The sequence below is a fragment of the Apostichopus japonicus genome, chromosome 13 (assembly GCF_037975245.1).
Source record: "Apostichopus japonicus isolate 1M-3 chromosome 13, ASM3797524v1, whole genome shotgun sequence".
NCBI lineage: Eukaryota > Metazoa > Echinodermata > Holothuroidea > Aspidochirotida > Stichopodidae > Apostichopus > Apostichopus japonicus.
In genome coordinates, this window is record NC_092573.1 from 23628136 (window position 1) to 23649514 (window position 21379).

Below are 21379 nucleotides of genomic sequence, written 5' to 3' on the forward strand. Positions count from 1 at the left end.
ATTATACTGCAACCATGAGAACTGCTAGATGTGTTTGTTTAGAATTATGATGAGCTGGACAACCATTCCATATCGACATCACTAAATCGACGTCTTCCTTACGTGTATAAAAGGAATTACCCCCTATTTATTGTTTCTTTATTGTCATATCTAAATTTCAATAATTCCAACGGTGTGTGTTTAGACAATCATTCCTTGTTTGAAACGCCAAACATTAACATGTTCAATATATATAAATCTTACAGAGGTGACCAAACGGCGCTTAATTAACGTAATCCATATTTACAATAAACTTCAGATATTTGAAAGCTCGCAAGACATAAATAAAGTTGGCAATGTACCTTTTCTATTAATTGTGATTGCAATCTCTGCTATAACATATTTCAGCATATTAAATACCAACCTGGCAGCCTCACGTGGCTCACGAGTGAACCGATACTCATATGTGTTACAGGCAGGAACGTCGCTACACTCTAAGAAAAAAGGGTTCTAGAGGGGGTTCTCGAAATGAAGAATGGTTCTCGTCAGAACCATGTGCCCTTGTAGAACCCATAAAGGTTCTTGATTGATTTCTACTTGGTTCCATACCCACACAGAAAAGGTTCTGGGTACAAGATGGTTCCACAAAGAACCCCTAATTGCACGAATAGGGGTTCTAATCGTACTTATCACAAGTGTGTACATGATCTATGAATAAACAAGTTCGGCAATTTTCATCGGGAAATGTAATTTTAAGGGAATAATAAAGTGTATAGAAGTGTTAATAATCTCATTTTCTCACTTTACCATGGAATTTGTTTAGACTTGTGAACAAAATCGTTTATTTGAATACAACGCATTGAGTGGAATTTGCGTAATAATTTCGACCACTTTTCGCGGGCTCCAAAGTTCCGTCTGACCAAACGTACATGTTACATGTAATAGTATAGTGAGTGCACCGAAGTTCGCCACCTTTACGTACATAATATGCACTGTGTATGTTACCTACGTGCTACCTACGTACATCATTATATGTATATTGCGTGCAGTTCTTGTGTCACGTACCGTCGATCATGTTCGAGTAGAAGTTGAAGCCCCGGTGCGGTGAGTTTTTCAGTTTTAATTTAGAAACATGTAGACCGAAAATTAAATTCAACTCCTTGCTAATAAGTTATCGGGTCGACCCTTGGTGAATAGACGTGAATACCAAACGATTCCTTCATCGACATTAATGTCCATTGAGCAAATAATATTCGGCTTCGACTAGCCTAACGTATACTAGGCCTACTTTATAATTGTATGGGCATAGCCTAACGTTAGGCCCATTCTATAGTCAACAGAATTCTGTAGGGCTATAGGCCTAGCCTAGGCCATATTTGTAGGAAGACCGGACATTTAATTAATTAATCACGATAACATTATAATAGTCTCAAAGAGCACTAGAACCTTACTGTCTCTGCCACAGCTCAACCGGGTTTCAGCCACATACGATGGAGTAGGCCTAGGCTAGCCTATACTATAGCATGGGAATTGGGATGCCTGTATAGTGCGCACCTAGACCTAGGCCCCCCTAAGCTTTTTCAGCACAAATTTCTTCAAAATCCCTTAAAAAAATTCAGATGATGTCTGTACCGAACCTTTAGCATCTGATACACAAACTCACAATCCTGATATGAATCTTTATGGTCGAAATTGTAAAATATGGAGCTATTAAAAAGACAATTCTGTCCAACTTCCAAGTTAACGTTTGCTAAAAAGACCCGTTTACTGTTCTTAATGGAACAAGCGGTTGTGAACAGGCACACAGTACCTAGGCTATACCTACACTACAGTATTGATACGGTAATATCCTTTAAAAAAATAAGCGTTTTTACCGGAATTTTAGGGTTACGGGGGAGGGGGGCCTAAATAACAAACTTAGCTTACACCTGATTAAGCAGATGCAGTGTACTCGGCAAAAAAGACTAAGAATGAGGCAGAACTTGGAGTAAATTTACAACAATTCCATTCGAAAATTTCTTGGAAATGAAAATTTCGAATTATCATACAAAATCTAGATTTATTTGGTCAAGATGATGAAAAACCAGCCTGTTTTGCATATATTATGGTTGAAAATAAGTAGCTAAGTTGTTATTCGTTCATAGCGCTTTTAGAACACGTTGCTATGGTAATATTGGAACGTATTGTTAGGTCCCCAGTATTCGGGCACCGGCAGTATTCAGATACCTTGTTATATAGTCCTAGCCTAAGCCTTATTCCAGATATAGGCTACTGAGGGTGCTTCAAACACGGGCAAACGTCAGTTTTTAGACAACATTCCAACTTTAGTCAACCTTAAAATATCCGTAAAATATGTTTTTGACCAACCAACAGATTGAAACCATAGAATAATAAAAAGAATACATTATGATGAGCTCATGAAGAATGAATGCATCACTAACACGCAGAAAATTGAGGAAAAATTAAATCAAAATGTTTCTGGCCACAATTTGGCATAATTTATACCACAATGCATTGCGATCGCGTCAATATACGTCATCTGGAATAAGGCTTATTGGTGTACGTGACCATGTGTTGACCACCTAGGCTAACAAACAATCAAGCTAAAAAATAAAGGAAGACGTAGGCCTACAGTAGGCTATCCAAAATGGATAAAACATTCCAGGGATCACCACTGATGTGTTATTCTTCTTCCCCAATTTAGCAAGTTTGCTTCGTATTGGAATAGGGTATGTGGGAAGAGCGGCGTTAGTTGGAACATTTTTCACAAAAATCTCTATTTTCAGAAACAACATCAATTCAGCAAACACTGCCCTATCCTGTTAGGATAGGCAGTCCATAAAACTGCTACAATTGTTGATAGTTCAGGAGATAATCCAGTGAGAGGGTGTGTGCTGTGTGTCACAAATGAAGCCCATAAAACCACTACTCTTGTTGATATTTCAGGAGATAATCCAGTGAGGTGTCGGTGATAGGCGTTCCAACTAACCCCACCTATGGGGTTAGTTGGAACGGGTGGTAGGTTAGTTGAAAGATGGATTCTTGCTCAAAAGAAATAAATGAGAACTTATCACAACTATACACATTGATACCTTGGTATATGCCTATTATAATATATCAAATGATATTAAAGCCAGACTCACTATATGGAAGTAAATGAGAATATAACTTTGCTACCAAAATTCTGGAGACATTTTCCATCCCAGCCCATTGAAATTAGACAACATTGGTGAATGAGAATATTTTAACATCTGCTGGCCTTGCAGTCTAAGTTTTAAGTGTTTTTGGCATGTTTTTATGATTATAGGCAAATATGACCAAATTTGCGTGCATGTTCCAACTATTCCCTGCAGTAAATGTTACAACTAACCCCTTGGGCTAATCAGACCTTTGTATGCTCATTGCGCAGAACAGAGACCATCGACATAATTTTTTGCCCACCTCATTTTGCAGCTGCTTAATAAAGCTGTAAATAACCCCAACCTAGTATATTTTGGTTATTCCCTCCATGGAAATAAAACAACATTTTTAATTTCATAAAAAAATACTCAGAGTGCCGAAAAACAAACATTCCTCACTATTTATTCTACTAATTATTATTATCATTATTTATTATGATTGTTATTAATTATTATTATTCCACCAATTTATTCCACTAATTATTCCACCAATAATGATCGATCAGGTCTGGAAATAACCTGTCCATAATGGGAATTGATAACTGCACAGTAATTGGAAACAAAGACATGAAATAAAGGCTGATTATAGTTTTAATTATACTTAGGCTATAGTGAATCACATTTCTACCTACATTGATTTGGGGGCGCCCAGGTCAATGGAGCGGTTCGCAATAATGGAATGGTCCTCTACATTTGAACTAACTTCACGGTATATAAACAAACACACGCTCATAGCATTCTCTCCAACCAGTGCCGTGGGCAAGTATATTCATGTAAAATTTTGTCACTAAGATACGAACTCCCTAGCATTTGATATAGTATTAAAATTAGGCTTCATTAGAAGTATTTCAAAGGCGTTTAAGCGTACATTTGCCGGCTATATCACCATTGTGTTACTGTATTCTGAGCTCAGAATTAGTTTAGCCCCAAGTTTTATCTATTTCTTCGCTAGCCAATTTTATACCACTCACGCGCGTGCCACCATAGACGAGCTTTCCCGTGCATGGTATCAGTTTAGCGAATCTTTATCATAGCAGTTAGTATATATGCGTACTTCATATACAAATATTATAGTAGGTTTATGATATAGGCGTATTTTGCCGTTGCGTCGCCATTTAAGGAAGTGAAGTATAAATAGGACTTTCACTGTGCATCCCAGCTCTGCAAATGACCTGCTGAGGGAGCTTCAAGTTGGACTTCTGACACAACCCTGCGACCCCTTAGCAGAGTAGAAAACTGATCTCTAATTAATCAGTCAGGTGGATATTCCTTTTCAGTGTGGCTTGGAGGGAGTCCAATGGGCTGCCTTTTCAACAAATCATGTCTAATTTTGGTATATATTTCACTTTTATCTTCATATACAGCTTTGCAATGAGTTGGAAATGCTGACAGGGAGGAACGTTGTTGTTGAAATGAAGACTGCTTTAGAAAAATATGCACCAAAGATAATCCAGAACAGTTCCAAGAAGACCAAAGCAAAAGAGCTGATGCGTGCCTACCGGTAGGAGGAGGAAGTCCTTCTTGAAGAGGACAAGAAGTGTATGTTATCACATAATTTTACCTTACAATTACTAGTAAGTCGATCAGAGTGGAAAATGATGGGCGGGAGTTACAGGAGGGTAAGCGAGAACCCATAAAGATATTTAGGTAGAAACTGGTCCAAAAAACCGTACTGCCTGAAAGTAACTAGACAATTGCAATCAAACTCCCATGTACTCTGTTCTATTGTAGACAGAGAACGGGGAAATTAGGTGAACAAGTGAGCATAAGGTGTGAGCAGAGCAACTTTACTGGGGTGTAGGAGCAGCTGAACAATTTTGATCGAAAGGGGAATATTGTTAGGAAATTAGGATTGCAGGGAGAGTGTACTCACAGTGCAATCATTGCCCTCTTTGCATTCAAATTTGTCTAGTTACTTTTTGGCGGTACTGGTGGTCTGTTATTGCATAAGGGATGAAAAGGTGTCTGTACTTGTTGGTTCTGAGACACTGGATATCTGCTATTCAACAAGTAATTAGAAAGAGGCTAAGCTGCAGTCGACCAGCATTTGACACTGACAGTATGCCTACGTATATCATACTGTCGTACTGTACACTGACTGTACAGTACATACTACATAGGCATAGTACTCCATATGTACAGTGTGTGTGCAAATCACGAACGACAACCCTGTCGTTGTTGAGGAAAAAGTTTAGAGGAACTGCTGCCTGCTCTCTGTATGTTGAACTGATCGATTTTGCATGCTATGAGTTGACCCCAATTAACCCGTCAATTACAATGTCAATTACAATGTTACTCCAACGTGGGGATATTTGTGCTAACTGCTCATGTAATTCCATAAATCACTGTTCAAAGGCTATTTGTCGGGCCGACAAATAAACTTCCAGTCCGAGTTATGATAAATTATCTCAGGCATATGGGACAGAGAGTGGTGATGATTGGGTTGTTTAGAATCCTTGGCTCATGAGGATTCGAAATGGGGTGGGTGAAATTCACATACAAGCAACTTCGTTTTTTGCCGGTCCAGAGCAAAGTCAGCAAGGATCTTTAACATGGAAATCCCAGTTACTAGCCAGAAATAAAAAGTGTAGCCGATAAAACCACAAGTATAATGTTGTTTCTCTTCATCGTGGGTTTCACAGCAGTTGGAACTACCGACAACAGAATATGGTTATTGGGGACAGGGTTCATAGAGAATCTTGACTTCATGCCCCCTATCTCATGATTTCAGTGACGAATGATACTGATTCATTTCCCCGTTGGAATAGCACAGGGGGGGGGGGTATAGATTTGGTGTTCATTTGGTTCATTCGGTGACGTCAAAGCCTCATAATTATGAATTTGTTGGCTCTATTTTGGGAATGACATCTCTGGGATATTCACAGTTTGAAATCAATTTTCTCAACAACGTTACCTCCCATTTGCTTAAAAATGGTACCGTTGGAAAGGGAAAAAGCTACTCTGTTTGCACACATAATGGAATGGCCATGTTATGCGGTCTTTAACGTTGAGCCTCGGTGGACTCCGACAGTGACGGCAGATGCATCTATGGTTCTCGCGGTACATTCTCCTGGGTCAGGTTGCCCTCGTACAGATCCTTTATCAGCCGGATGTACTTTTCTCTTTTGGGCATTTCAATACTTCGCTTTGGGGCACTCTCCAGATCTATGAAGATACGCTGCAGCTGTCTTTGACCTTCTCTGTATTTCTCCATCAGTTACCGCAATGCAAAGACACATACATACATTGTACCATGGTGGTAGTAACCTCTCACAACATTGCTCATTGTCTGATTATGACTGCTGCCTTGTAACACTTGAAAATGTAGTGATACAGAACTTTATTCTCCAATCTTAGGTTTTATTGGCAGACCTGGAGTATTCTGTCGCTCTGATGGCTCTACCGTACATCTTCGACGAGAAGCCTGGGTTCTTGCATGTTTCGGACAAGAAGGTAAGTTCCTCTTGTATATGGTCATTTTCACAGTAAAGGGTGTAAATTGACGCACCCTGACACCAAAGTTTCAACATGATTTGTCATGAACATTTCCACCAGAATCATGTACATAAATATCTTAATTATCGGGGAAAACTACTTATGAAGCTTAAACTACATCATAAAGTATGAAAATAGTTGTGAATGTCCTGACAAGCTATCATGTGGCAAAGTGTCCTTGAATTGTGTCGCTTCATGAGGCCACTACTGACAAAAGGTCTTAAAATGCAAAGTTACACCATTTACTGTGAAAATGACCATTTGTCCAGGAGCAGATAGGTTGTTGCTGCTGTTTAACATTTAAGGTGTGCCTGTATTCAATTGATTATGTCATTTTGGAACTCTCAGTTCTTCAGGAGTGATCAAAGATTGTCTATTGTAAGTATAAGGCTCGTATTTTCAGGATGCCAAGGAGGGCTGCATCTGGCATTGTGAGGCTTGACGCCAGCCAACTAAAGGACCTGACAATGATCAATGATTATACAGTATAGCTTGAGTACCCGCTCTGGGAGCTGGTAGCGAATGTATTCCTGGAACACCCATGGTCAGACTCCCTGTGTTCTAGAGATAGCAGAAGAGTGCAATCACTGAGCACCCAACAGCCCGGCAGTCAGGGAGTATCCTGTGATCGGGTATGCGAAGTGAAACCCCCCCCCCCTTCAGAGGTCTGGACCCCGATCTATGGTCTGACTTCTCACACGGAGGCCGCCGTTACTAACAATGTGCTCTACCCTTGTAATACATACAGTGTAGACACTGGAATTTGAACAGAAAAGGGGAAAAACACAGTATATGGGGAAATGTAATCACTACCATTAGAAAATACACATTGACAGTGTCAATGTTCACTTTAACCGTGCAGTTGCGTTCAAAATCCCAAACAGTCCTGCCTTTAGATGTGAATCAGCCGCTTGGTTTTCACTTGTATATTGTTTTTTTTTACTAACTCTGCCGAGTGCCGATACCTGCAAAATGTTCACAATATGTTTGGCACAAAATTGCCTGCAGCTATTGAAAAAAAATAGTACCACCATAACTCTGACACATAAGACAGTCCCAGAGTTAACAATGGAATTTTTGTGGTCAACCATATGTCAATGTACTCTAATTGTTATCTATCATTTCCTTTTTCAGGAGATAGTGTCACCATCACCAGTTTAAGTGCTACAGTGTAGTACCATCAAACCTGATGCCATCTCTGTATGGGCCGAAGGATGACAAGTCTGTCAAGGGATTTCCAGCATCTGGTATGGAGTAATACTCTTGATGGCCGTGTACTATGCGCATGGGATCGAGTACCCCCCAGAGGCAGCCAACACTCTGGGATTCCTACAACGTTACATGATGAGTATCAAGAAAGAAGATGAGGGGCCAAAAATACCAACTCCAATACTGCGACTGCTTTCTGCATTGATATGAATCAAATTTCCACAGCACAATGCATATTCCATATGACTGTGACTTTTGCAGGGGTACTCGTCAAAGGCATTTTTTTCTCACTGCAGAAGCTTTGTCGACACCTCGAAATAGCTCATGCACATCAACCCAATATCGCAAAATGGGATCTTACAGAAAACATATCCGTCGTTGCCACAATGCTCGGCATTCACAAGAACCTGAAGCTGAGGAACATAATGATTGCTTTGTGGTTGAGTTGCTTCATGAAGAAGAAATCCCATTTATTTGTTGAAGTCAAGTATATCTTATATTCTTGTAATATGTGGCTTATATGCAGCTGCATAATGATGGCAGAAACATTTGTAGAACATTACATTGCCTATAAAGTCAGAAGAACCACTGAGTGGTTAACCTTTTCACCAGGTGAAGAGAATTATTATCATGCTCTGGATACCATATAGGAGTGCTGGAAATATGTACATTCCATTGAGGTATAAGGTAACTGCTACAAGATAAGCCAGAACAACATACATCAAAGCTTTCAGTGTTGGTTCACAAAAATTGTAGGTGGGATTGTAATATCACACTGAATCGCAGTATACTAGTCGAATTAGCAGGGATGAGTAAATGACCACTACACAGCTTATAGTAAATGTAGGAGAAGTCTTTGAGAACACATTGTTTCACCTGATTAATTTCACTTACATGCACTTGCATGTTTGAATATCTTGTGGTGTAGTGCAGTTGTTATTGAGTTATTCTTTAGTTTGTATTTCATGATTGTGCATGTACAAAGCATACAGCATTTGGCCTAATCCCAACATTGCATTCCTCAGAGAACTGTTAAGTGATTGAATAATTCCACATTGTATATCAGCTCATTCTACAATTTTTGGATGTAAATCACAAAGCTGTTGTGATATGACGAAAGGTAATGTCTTTTTATTGTATTTCAGCATTTTGAATCTAATTGATATTTCATGCAATAGATAATTGACAAGATTTGTTTGTTTCGTGGTTTGCTGAATTTTAAAGTGAATAAAGTTATTTGCAAGTTGACAGAACATCATCAGACTTCTGACATTATTTTTAAGCAAAAATTGTACACATCTCACAATAGCTGCAACTTAATACTATTTTCTGGTCTTCATGGCTTCTGTGAACAGTAAAAAGTAAGAACCTTCCAAAGAACTTTTGAGAACCATTTCAAAGGGGTTCCCCTGGGAACCATATTTGAAAAGGTTCTCGGTAGAACCTTAAGGGTTCTGCACACAGCTACAAATTGAAAGAACCTTTTATGGTTCTGGTGAGAACCATTTCAAAGGGGTTCTCAAAAGAACCTTAGTCATAAAAGTTCTTGATAGAACCTTAGGGGTTCTGCATACGGGACAAAATGAAAGAACCTTTTATGGTTCTTTCGAGAACCATTCAAAGGGGTTCTCAAAAGAACCTTAGTCATAAAAGTTCTTGATAGAACCTTAGGGGTTCTGCATACGGGACAAAATGAAAGAACCTTTTATGGTTCTTTCGAGAACCATTTCGTAGGGTTCTTATTAGAACCATCATGAAAAGGGTTCTCGTTAAGAACCATTGAAGGTTCTGCATACGGGACAAGTCCAAGAACCAGTTTTGGTTCTATGTGGAACCATATTTTCTTAGAGTGTAGAGGGGGTGTGGGGGTGTGTCTCACCCCCAAACTTGGTAAAACTGACGATAGTTGGAAAAATGGAGTGCGTCTGTCGCACTCTAGTTTATCTTGGCCTATTCATATATTCCTGTGATAGTGAATGACCTAAAAAAATTCGGTCAAAATTGACCTTTTAATCAGTCATATTTACCACGTTTTCCTTGCCACTTTGAGAAATTGTATCTCGCGATTCTTATACTCCACCATACAAAACTTCGTGTGATTTTGAATACTCCAAAACAATACCTAATAGAACTACCGTCATCGGCGTAGGAGCCCAATTTGAATTTTTTTTGGGAGGGGGGCGGGGGGCTGTAACGACTTGCCCGAAAAATCTAACCAAAATTTTTCGCGCGTTAATGTTAATGTGCATATCATATAGGCATGCATCGGTTCTTACATCGCATGCCAATAACATACAATCATTTTCCGTCGTTACAATATTAATGGTAATAATAGTATAAGTTTAACCATTAAAAAACACATTGCAAATTATCTTTCTTTCAGTAGGTGCCCGAAAAGTTATCAGCATATTGCCCGAATTTTCACAAACATATTTGGTTGGGGGTGCATAATAACTTTGTGGAGTGAGTGCCAGTGGGTACAAATGTATCGAAAAAAGTTCGGAACAAAAGTGCAGTCGCGAAAGATGGGGTGTCTCACTGACACTGACCGTATCGTTGACGAGTAGCGGGGGGGGGGGGGTGAAGGCAGCAGTCGGAATTTTCTTGCTTCAAAACCCATCCAGTTGGATTTTCAGCCACTACACCCACTCCCCCCAATCATCAGGCCTTACGTCCCTGGTTACAGGTGGCACCAGTATATAGTTACTGTACTATAGCTATGAGTATCGGCTGCACGAGTTACGGTTTGGTTATCCCTGCCACCGACGGTCGTTTTCTATATTCAAGTATAAATGATCAAGTAACACATGCATTTCATCCTGACTCCCGACGACTATATCCTCTGCAAATATCGGCTTATTTTTGTCACCAGTTATTTCAATTTTTGTTTTGTTTTTTTTGTTGATGAAATAATGTCGAAATTTATTTGCCAAATGGTAACTACATCATCTGAATTTTCAGGGGATCATTCAAATCTTGACTATTTAAATTAACATTTGACCATTTGCCTGGCCTTTTGTGTTTGTGTGGTTGCAGGTTATTAATAATACATTTAAAGTATCAAACTGAGAGGGCTGATGTTTTTTACCCTCCAATAATAAGGTATCCAAACTGCAAAAGGGCGGGGGAGGGGACGGGACGAAATGCATTAGGGTCCCTATCTACAAAACATACCGGGAAACCTGTCGTTCCGTTCTGCCCACTCCCCGTCATATACGCAATCCCACCGTATAATGTCAAATTTATATAAATTGAATAAAAAATAATAAAGAGAAAAGCATATTTTCAGTATTACCAGATCTAGCTCCAACAAGATGTAAGTTGAAAATTATTTTTTGGGTTGGCAAGCTCAGGAGCGCAATGTTAAATATGAAAGATGCGGGTGGGCTGGTATAATTTCTCAAGATTGGTTACTCTGCTGTTCTCATATTTGGCGTGCGGCTTCCTTATAATTAGTACAAGAACCCTATTCTTTTGGTAGAGGTCAAATGTCATTTTGTGGTCAGGAGAGGGCAAAATGTAAAAATCTCAAAAGCGCTGTATATCCAGAACCTAAAAACGAGAGGAGCTGATATATGCATGGTAGGACAGCCTTACATAATGTAACTTTTTTTTTGCATAATTTGGTGCAGGCCAGAGTTCATTTAAGGTCACCAGGGGACAAAACTTGAAATCCTTGTAAACACGATATATATAAGAAACTTTATTGGGTCTCATATTTTGTTTTTGGCTTCCCAATAATGAGTACATGTACCTTATTGTTTTTGGTGGAGGTCAAAAGGTCATTGGGGCTCATCAAAGTTCACACTCTTTAAAACCATATAAATACATACCTTGTAAACACGATAACCTAAGATAGTTTACATCACTTAGCTCATATTTGCCATGTGTCTTTCCTACAGTGAGTACAAGAACCCTATAATTTTGGGTGGGTCAAAGGTAATTTGGGGTCAGCAGAGGTCCAAATGACAAAAAACGAAGTTATACTTCATCTTGAGAACTTTACCTTCACTGAAACACATGTATGCATGATAGATTATACCCAAATGATAAGTCAAATTACTGCACAATTTGTTATTTGGTGAAAGTTCACATAAGGTTGGCAGAAGTCAAACCCTGCGACATTTCCGAACGGTCAGGTCTCAATAAAGATGTGAATCTTAACTAAACACTTTTGCTGATTTGACTTCCCCATGTGTAGTCGAACCTCCTTGCTGTTTTAGGTGGAGGTCAAAGGTCGGCTAAGGCACATTCGGGATGAACTGCAGCCAGGGTTATAATTTGCAAACTACCGTACTCTTGGGCTGCAAATTATGTAATGTATTTAAAATGAAGTAACCGCTGAGGGGGGTGTTTCCCTCTGGTTTCCAAAGGTAACTGGCAATTTGCCATAATGATTACGTACTGCTTCTGCTGCACATTTACGAGTCATAGTGGTTTTACAAACATGGAAATTGATACTTTTCATCCAAAACAAGAGTACTTAATTATGAAAATCGGCACTTGTCAGATTTACCACAGAAGTGGACAGAGATATTTGCTTCACGACTCCCTTTCCCCGGCCCATGTCCTCCGTTAAAGGAAGACATGAGATATAAGCTGTGTTAACTAAATAACCTGAAATAGAAATCATCACGATCTGGCTTTAATTTGTGCGCGTGCTCCTGCAGTGTTTTGTTCACAACAATTATGATGATAACATTGAAGCATGAAAACTTCTATTCAAGACGCAAATATTGTAAAAAAGCAACAGACGGGAAATGCATTGAACAAGACTTTTTGTTTTATAAAACCGTCAACCGTAGCAAACTTTGAGTTTTGAACAAATATATGTAATGCTATAGTCAGCGTTGGTAAGAAAAACGTACTGTAGAGTCCAAACGTCCCTTTGTAGCCCATATAGGCCTACTAACGAGGAACCAACACATCGAAAAGATTTGACGAACAACTGTGTAAGGTAAGTTGTAGTTTTTATCGGAATACTGTGGTCCAATAGAAAACGCCAAGGTGATAAATTTGGTTGGTTTTGAATTAACACTAACTTTTGTTAATAAGACTTAAATAAGACCGAATCAACCCAATTTACTAGTACGAAGCTGTCATCATCTTTGAGAGAGCAAAGCAATCTATTGTCTCCACCAAAAAACATGGCGCTATGACCGTAATGATATGACCAGGATTCGCACCTGCAAACCTTAGATTGCAAGTCCATTGCCATAACCTCTTGTCCACAATGCTTTACAAATTTATTTTACACTTTCCATTGACACCACGTTATTTAGTTCTTTTCATGAAGGAGGGCTATCATGGATATTTATTCTATGATTACAAGGTAACTTTTGGGTAGGGGAGGGGTACCTGGACAGAATGTTAGGGGTTGGGGAGGGGTGCTCTCAGGCCCTCTGCGAGTTGTATAATCAATGAGTCAGGATCACATTAGACTTGTAGAAGTAAACATCTCATGCTCGCCTGGTAGCAGCTTTACTGTAGCTTAACCTTTAACAATGGTAGTAAAGAACTGGACGAAACTGGACCAAAAATTGTGAAATTAAGAAAAATCGGGATGAATGCATGAACATTGTATGTAATATTTTTCTAAGTAACTATAGCAACAGCTTCGAAAATCTATTGCATTTCATGGAACATCACAAAATAATAAACAGAAAGTTTTCAAAGTATCTCTGAGTTTTTTGTTTTTGTTTCAAAGTTTGGTTTTTGGTGTTTGTGTGCGGTGTTGGTGGGGAGGGGGGGGGGTGGGATGTGTGGCGTGAGTATGAAAATGATTATCCTTTTGGTTTTCCTAATGGATTTACCAATCGATTCTTCATCATCATTTACCAGTGAGATTATAAATTTCTCATAATATTCTCATTGTTACGTGTTCAGTCTAAATTTAAATACTTATATTCTTGGATTTTTAAAGTTTTCATAATTAATATGAATTCTTAAGATATTTTCCAGAAACCTGTTCGACAGGGCATGGTCTTTTTTGACTTGATCTTAGGCATTGAATTATGTTCTTCAAATATATATATAGGGCGGCCTACTAATAAAGGGGTACAAATTCTGTTTCTTAAGAAACATACGGACATACGGTGGAGGCTGAAAGTTTTTTCACTGTTCTTGATTTTCCAACTCATTACGATATTCATTTATATATATATATATATATATATATATATATATATATATATATATATATATATATATATATATATATATATATATATATATATATATGAATACATGAATACATAACCCACATTCTTCCTGTTTCGGATAACCTACCTATAGGCGGCCTTTCCAACTCTTCTAACACCGTCTGGAAGTTTCACTGATACAGTGTATGTTACATCATATTTATATAATATAGAAAGTATATATGTATATATATATATATATATATATATATATATTTATATATATATATATGTACAATGTCAATATTTATTTTCTGACCTTGATGACGTATTCAAAGTAACAGGGGAATTCTTCTCTGTTTCCCCAACTACAAAAGATTCAATGCACTCAGCCGTGCAGTCTTGCTGGGCCTTAAACATGTATAGTTGTAGTAATGTTGTAGAGACTATATTACATATAATTGTAACTACAAGACTTAAAAGTGAGTAGTCATAGAACTAGCTTATTCATATCCATTTCGACGATTGATATTTTTAAGCAATTTGTAATGTTTGTATAATATTTTGACTTGGAGAGTCGAATACTCTACAAAGACGTAAACAAAACCACGGAACATCGATACATTTGAGCTGCTTGCGTTGAACTATTTTATAATGTGTAGGACCATATAATAGGACGTATAGTTGTAAGTCCAAGCCGTAACAATACCGTAGGTATATATATATATATATATATATATATATATACATACAAGGGCGGCGGAAGCACTTTTAATCTGGGGGGGGGGGCACCGACATCAAAGGGCACTTTGCAGAAATTCGATTGGAGTGATGCAGCCTTATATTTAGTACCCTTTATAACTCTTATTGTATTATCTTATTTGCGTATACACATTACTCCATCAACACCCCCCCTCCCCCAAGGAAAATATGCATACTAGCACTGCTATATCCAATGTGCAAATTGGGAAACAAGGAACAAGTTTTCTTTTGAGACAAAGTGAGGTGAAATCATGCTAGTTGCCAATGTATAGAATCTTCCGAATTAGAGTTTATTTCTTGTCAATATCTTAACAATTTTTTTCCATTCGAAATAGCTTTGAGTTTGACCCACAGAAATTCATTAAAAGTCAGGGGCGTAGCCAGGATTTGCAAAGTTGTATGCACGACTATCTGAGCGGAGCGCCACCATTGGTTGGCGCGGAGCGTACAAGAAAATTTTTGGTTTTACAAACCCCTCAGATGGCTGGAAACGGCCCTTCCCGAGTGTTCATTCTGGTTCCCTGGCCTCTTGCTAACTTGAGACACCTCAATTTTTATGTAGAAAAAGGGCACATTTTTAACCTGAGGAAAAGTGGGGGGGGGGGGGCACGTGCCCCCTGTGCCCCCCGGTTCCGCCGCCCTTATATATGTATATATATATATATATATATATATATATATATATATATATATATATATATATATATATATATATATATATAGTAGAAAAATAGTAAAGTTTGCTAGTGCTAATGATAAAGAAAAGAAACACGACGTTTCGGGTATAAACCCTTTAACAAAGTGAGCAAAAAGACTACTAAAACTGTAAACAGCGAACGAAGAAAGATAAAATGGTCCAATGCACACACATGAAAGAAGCGAAAAGTAGCAGGGTAAAAGGACTTACAACAAATTGAATTTAGAGTTTAAACCATAAGGGGATAAGGTGCCAAGTCGGAAAATTAGTCTATTTTCGGATTTAAGACGATCGATATCAGTGCCTTTGGGGGACAGAGCACACGTAACTGAAAAGTCAGTGGGAGGGGGAATTGAAGTGAGAGGCAACAGGGTACCTGCAAATATGTCACCTCAAATACTATGCTTCGTATCACTGGCCCTAAAAACTCTTTTATAATCAAACATCACTTTTCTTGTATTTCCACTAATGTAATTTATGTTATCATATGTAAACGTTGTAATTTACTTTACATAGGTGAAACCAAGCGAAGACTGGCAGACCGTATTACCGAACACTTACGCTCCATCAAATCCAAGTTTCCTGGTTACCCTGTTGCCTCTCACTTCAATTCCCCCTCCCCCTGTAAGATCACTGACTCTTTCAGATCCAGACTATTTTAACCATGTCGTACTACGATAATGCTGGGTTCATTATGTGAGTATCTATACCGACTATTTTAAACAGTTCCCGGTAACTACCGTATCATTGTTTTTCCATCTTTCTTTCATTGTACTGTATGTATCTCAAACCATCGGGATCTATAGGCGTCTGACTTTATTTTAGGTGCATATTTTTAAACGTTGAAATCTCAATTACCTTATCAAAGAAAAGGAATCCACAAATAATATTATTTAATAGTGCGCGTTTGGCTGTTGGGTGTGGTACATTCATATTTTCCCCTCAAAATTAGTTATAAGCACAACCTTAAAGGCATTGAAGACTCGCCCCAAACCGCGTGCCTCCCTCTGAAAAAACAGTTTCCGTTGCTTGCAAGTAAAGCTTTCTGCTTGTCGCTACAAAATGCAGACAGTAATGAAACATGATACATTGTTATCTTTAGCTGGACCTGAGATGTCCATCGCTGTATCGTTTGTACACTGTGCTGTGGGTACTGACCGCTGCCGTATTTACTGACTGTACACTAGTGTCTGTACCGACTGTAGCAAGCTGTGTGTGTATTTTCTGTGATCGATGGTGGTGTCTAACACTTCTGTTACACCTCATTCGAAACTAGATCAGATTACCGGTAGAGACGTTTCTTTGTGCGCGAGTCTTTACATCCTTTAATTAAGCGTCAGTGTGTAACTCAGTATATGTCTTCACTATGTGTAGTATCTGTTCTTGTAGGGAATGGTGATACACACCTGACGATGATCACACAGTCACAGTCCCGATGCAAGGGGACTGGGGTTGGAAGCGGATCAGTCGTTCAGTAGTTTGGTTTGGTGGTGTCTAACACTTCTGTTACACCTCCTTCGAAACTAGGTCAGATTACCGGTAGAGACGTTTCTTTGTGCGCGAGTCTTTACATCCTTTAATTAAGCGTCAGTGTGTAACTCAGTATTCTGAGTACTTTTCTTAAAAAGTGTGTCTTTAAACTTCCAAGCGACGGTCATTATTGATGCAGACGTCACGAGCAATCTGTTTGGCTGAAAACTCCGTAATTGCAAACCTGTTTGGGGAAAAAAATCGTGGCCGGGAAAAACCGGGTGACTTCCGGTATAACCGTGAGAGTTGATTATAGGTCTGGTATGTCCATCCAGACCCACACCCCTCCCCTAAATGAGAGTCGCATTCAAGGAACCGACAACCTAACCATAAATTCATCCTCCTCCAGCCCGTCCACAAAAGGTTGATAACCTTAAAAAAATCAGTCTGGGCTGGAAAAATTGGAATTTGCTCCTCCCCTCCACCATTGAAATAGTGTGCGGCATTTCACTGACATCATTATCATCCATGTTTTGTATTTTTACAGTGTTCAGCTTTGTTGTAAATGTTAGCCTTTCGGTGACTCACTCACTGAATTCTTCATCTCTTTGCAGTTTTATTGTCATACTGGTTGTGGTAAAGGTGTTGATATATTCGCTCTGGATTTATGCTAGGTGCACTAGGAAAAATCGAGTACAAAGGCGTACACTCGTTGTCGTCCAACAACCAACTCAAACCGTGGTAAGTCTATATGGAACGCCAATACCGACAAATATAAAACATATATGGCTGCTTCAATTAGGAATTAATGCTTCATGTATACACTATGACTGGAAGGCATTATTATCACGCAGACTGAGGATCTCGTTTGTAACAAGGTGGGCAATTTTGAGCATCTCAAGTAATGTCAAAGTTATGAAGTACCCCAGCTCGCAAACCTTTGCATGAGTAATTATATACTATCTGTCTGTCTGTCTGTCTGTCTGTCCGTCTATCTATCTATCCATTCATCCATCCATCCATCCATCCATCCATCCATCCATCCATCCATCCATCCATCCATCCATCCATCCATCCATCCATCCATCCATCCATCCATCCATCCATCCATCCATCCATCCATCCATCCATCCATCCATCCATCCATCCATCCATCCATCCATCCATCCATCCATCCATCCATCCATCCATCCATCCATCCATCCATCCATCCATCCATCCATCCATCCATCCATCCATCCATCCATCCATCCATCCATCCATCCATCCATCCATCCATCCATCCATCCATCCATCCATCCATCCATCCATCCATCCATCCATCCATCCATCCATCCATCCATCCATCCATCCATCCATCCATCCATCCATCCATCCATCCATCCATCCATCCATCCATCCATCCATCCATCCACCCATTCATCCATCCATCCATCCATTTGGCTATCTATATAATTTGTTTTTTTACTCATTGCAGGTTCAAGGCGTAGAGAACCCAATGTACCCAGTAGCTCATGGTGGAGTATGGCATGGCCCCTATCCATCCAATGCACCCCCCGGTGTTATTCCCCAAGACTTACCACCGAGATACGAAGAGAGAGCAAAGACCACGGGGGTGTCCATGCCACAAGAAAACCTTACGGCATAGTCCGCCGGGGATCTTAATGTAATATATGAGCCCTTGTCGATGTAGAATTGGGTTCAGATATTTGTAATCTTCCATTTTGTAGTTATTCCCACTTATTCATATTCTTTTTTAGGATAAAAAGTTTTACTAAAAGACTCGTAACAGTCCACTTTTGAAAGTTCATACGCATACAATGGGTTGGATACTATTGTGACTAGGGCGTTCTAGCATTCATATATGGTCAGCCTATATGGTAGCTACTTATATTTTTAATATGCGTTAAACATTCAGCCATCTTAACATCCACATATGACATATATATATATATATATATATATATATATATATATATATATACATATATATATATATATATATATATATATATATATATATATATATATACATATATATACACATATATATATATATATATATACATTCTTCAGTAATGGAGTTAATTACGTAAATATCCCCAAAATTACATGACCGTATACTCATTGCCTTAGCTGCCGATATCTAACAGTCAACTTTCTATACACTATAGAAATAGTATTTGTATACAGTATACATTCTATACACTATAAAAATAGTATTTGTATACAGTATACTTTCTATACACTATAAAACTAGTATTTGTAGAGTTAGTCAATACTTCGTCAAGCCTCAAACCTGATTAACGTTGCGCATGCCATTCTACAATCAGTTTTCAAATTGGTCAGTTTATGGAAACCTTACGTTTATAACAATTACATTAGCGTACTAAATTACTAACATAGTCACGCCACCCTTCCCTCACCTTGCCGCACACACCTCCATTCGACCTAAAGGGGACTTAGAGAGAATAGCTAAATTAGCGGCACCATTATACTGCAACCATGAGAACTGCTAGATGTGTTTGTTTAGAATTATGAGGAGCTGGACAACCATTCCACTGATATCGACATCACTAAATCGACGTCTTCCTTACGTGAAAAGGAATTAGGGGTATTTATTGTTTCTTTATTGTCATATCTAAATTTCAATAATTCCAACGGTGTGTGTTTACACCATTCCTTGTTTGAAACGCCAAACATTAACATGTTCAATATATATAAATCTTACAGAGGTGACCAAACGGCGCTTAATTAACGTAATCCATATTTACAATAAACTTCAGATATTTGAGAGCTCGCAAGACATAAATAAAGTTGGCAATGTACCTTTTCTATTAATTGTGATTGCAATCTCTGCTATAACATATTTCAGCATATTAAATACCAACCTGGCAGCCTCACGTGGCTCACGAGTGAACCGATACTCATATGTGTTACAGGCAGGGACGTCGCTAGAGGGCGTGTGGGGGTGTGTCTCACCCCAAACTTGGTAAAACTGACGATAGTTGGAAAAATGGAGTGCGTTTGTCGCACTCTAGTTTATCTAGGCCTATTCATATATTCCTGTGATAGTGAATGACCTAAAAAAATTCGGTCAAAATTGACCTTTTAATCAGTCATATTTACCACGTTTTCCTTGCCACTTTGAGAAATTGTATCTCGCGATTCTTATACTCCACCATACAAAACTTCGTGTGATTTTGAATACTCCAAAACAATACCTAATAGAACTACCGTCATCGGCGTAGGAGCCCAATTTGATTTTTTTTGGGAGGGGGGGGGGGGGGGGGCTGTAACGACTTGCCCGAAAACTCTAACCAAAATTTTTCGCGCGTTAATGTTAATGTGCATATCATATAGGCATGCATCGGTTCATACATCGCATGCCAATAACATACAATCATTTTCCGTCGTTACAATATTAATGGTAATAATAATATAAGTTTAACCATTAAAAAATACATTGCAAATTATCTTTCTTTCAGTAGGTGCCCGAAAAGTTATCAGCATATTGCCCGAATTTTCACAAACATATTTGGTTGGGGGTGCATAATAACTTTGTGGAGTGAGTGCCAGTGGGTACAAATGTATCGAAAAAAGTTCGGAACAAAAGTGCAGTCGCGAAAGATGGGGTGTCTCACTGACACTGACCGTATCGTTGACGAGTAGCGGGGGGGGGGGGAGGGGGATGAAGGCAGCAGTCGGAATTTTCTTGCTTCAAAACCCATCCAGTTGGATTTTCAGCCACTACACCCACTCCCCCAATCATCAGGCCTTAGCTACGTCCCTGGTTACAGGTGGCACCAGTATATAGTTACTGTACTAGCTATGAGTATCGGCTGCACGAGTTACGGTTTGGTTATCCCTGCCACCGACGGTCGTTTTCTATATTCAAGTATAAATGATCATGCATTTCATCCTGACTCCCGACGACAATTTTCTCTGCAAATATCGGCTTATTTTTGTCACCAGTTATTTCAATTTTTTTGTGTTTTTTTGTTGATGAAATAATTTCGAAATTTATTTTTATTTTGGGATCATTCATATCTTGACTATTTAAATTAACATTTGACCATTTGCCTGGCCTTTTGTGTTTGTGTGGTTGCAGGTTATTAATAATACATTTATAGTATCAAACTGAGAGGGCTGATGTTTTTTACCCTCCAATTATAAGGTATCCAAACTGCAAAAGGGCGGGGGAGGGGACGGGACGAAATGCATTAGGGTCCCTATCTACAAAACATACCGGGAAACCTGTCGTTCCGTTCTGCCCACTCCCCGTCATATACGCAATCCCACCGTATAATGTCACATTTATATAAATTTAAAAAAAAATAATAAATAGAAAAGCATATTTTCAGTATTACCAGATCTAGCTCCAACAAGATGTAAGTTGAAAATGATTTTTTGGGTTGGCAAGCTCAGGAGCGCAATGTTAAAATATG

The 21379-nt window shown here is 38.8% G+C and overlaps 1 protein-coding gene and 1 long non-coding RNA gene across 3 annotated transcripts; both read left to right on the top strand.

The window, feature by feature from the left end:
- Positions 1-926: 926 nt before the first annotated feature.
- Positions 927-9115, top strand: LOC139978244 (uncharacterized). Its single transcript, XR_011796932.1, has 4 exons — positions 927-1083; positions 4523-4697; positions 6516-6611; positions 7788-9115. It is a non-coding gene; the product is annotated as an uncharacterized lncRNA (long non-coding RNA).
- Positions 9116-12627: 3512 nt separating this feature from the next.
- LOC139978242 (uncharacterized) lies at positions 12628-19766 on the top strand. 2 transcript variants are annotated; one of them, XM_071988246.1, is made up of 4 exons: positions 12632-12819; positions 16108-16157; positions 17546-17672; positions 18409-19766. In XM_071988246.1, the coding sequence occupies exons 2-4, from the start codon at positions 16126-16128 to the stop codon at positions 18577-18579; spliced, it is 330 nt and encodes a 109-aa protein (XP_071844347.1). In that variant the 5' UTR covers positions 12632-12819; positions 16108-16125; the 3' UTR covers positions 18580-19766. The 2 variants fall into 2 exon arrangements, 1 of the variants encoding a protein (XP_071844347.1); XR_011796930.1 differs by lacking the exon at positions 16108-16157 and having other exon boundaries at positions 12628-12819.
- The last annotated feature ends 1613 nt before the right edge of the window (positions 19767-21379 follow it).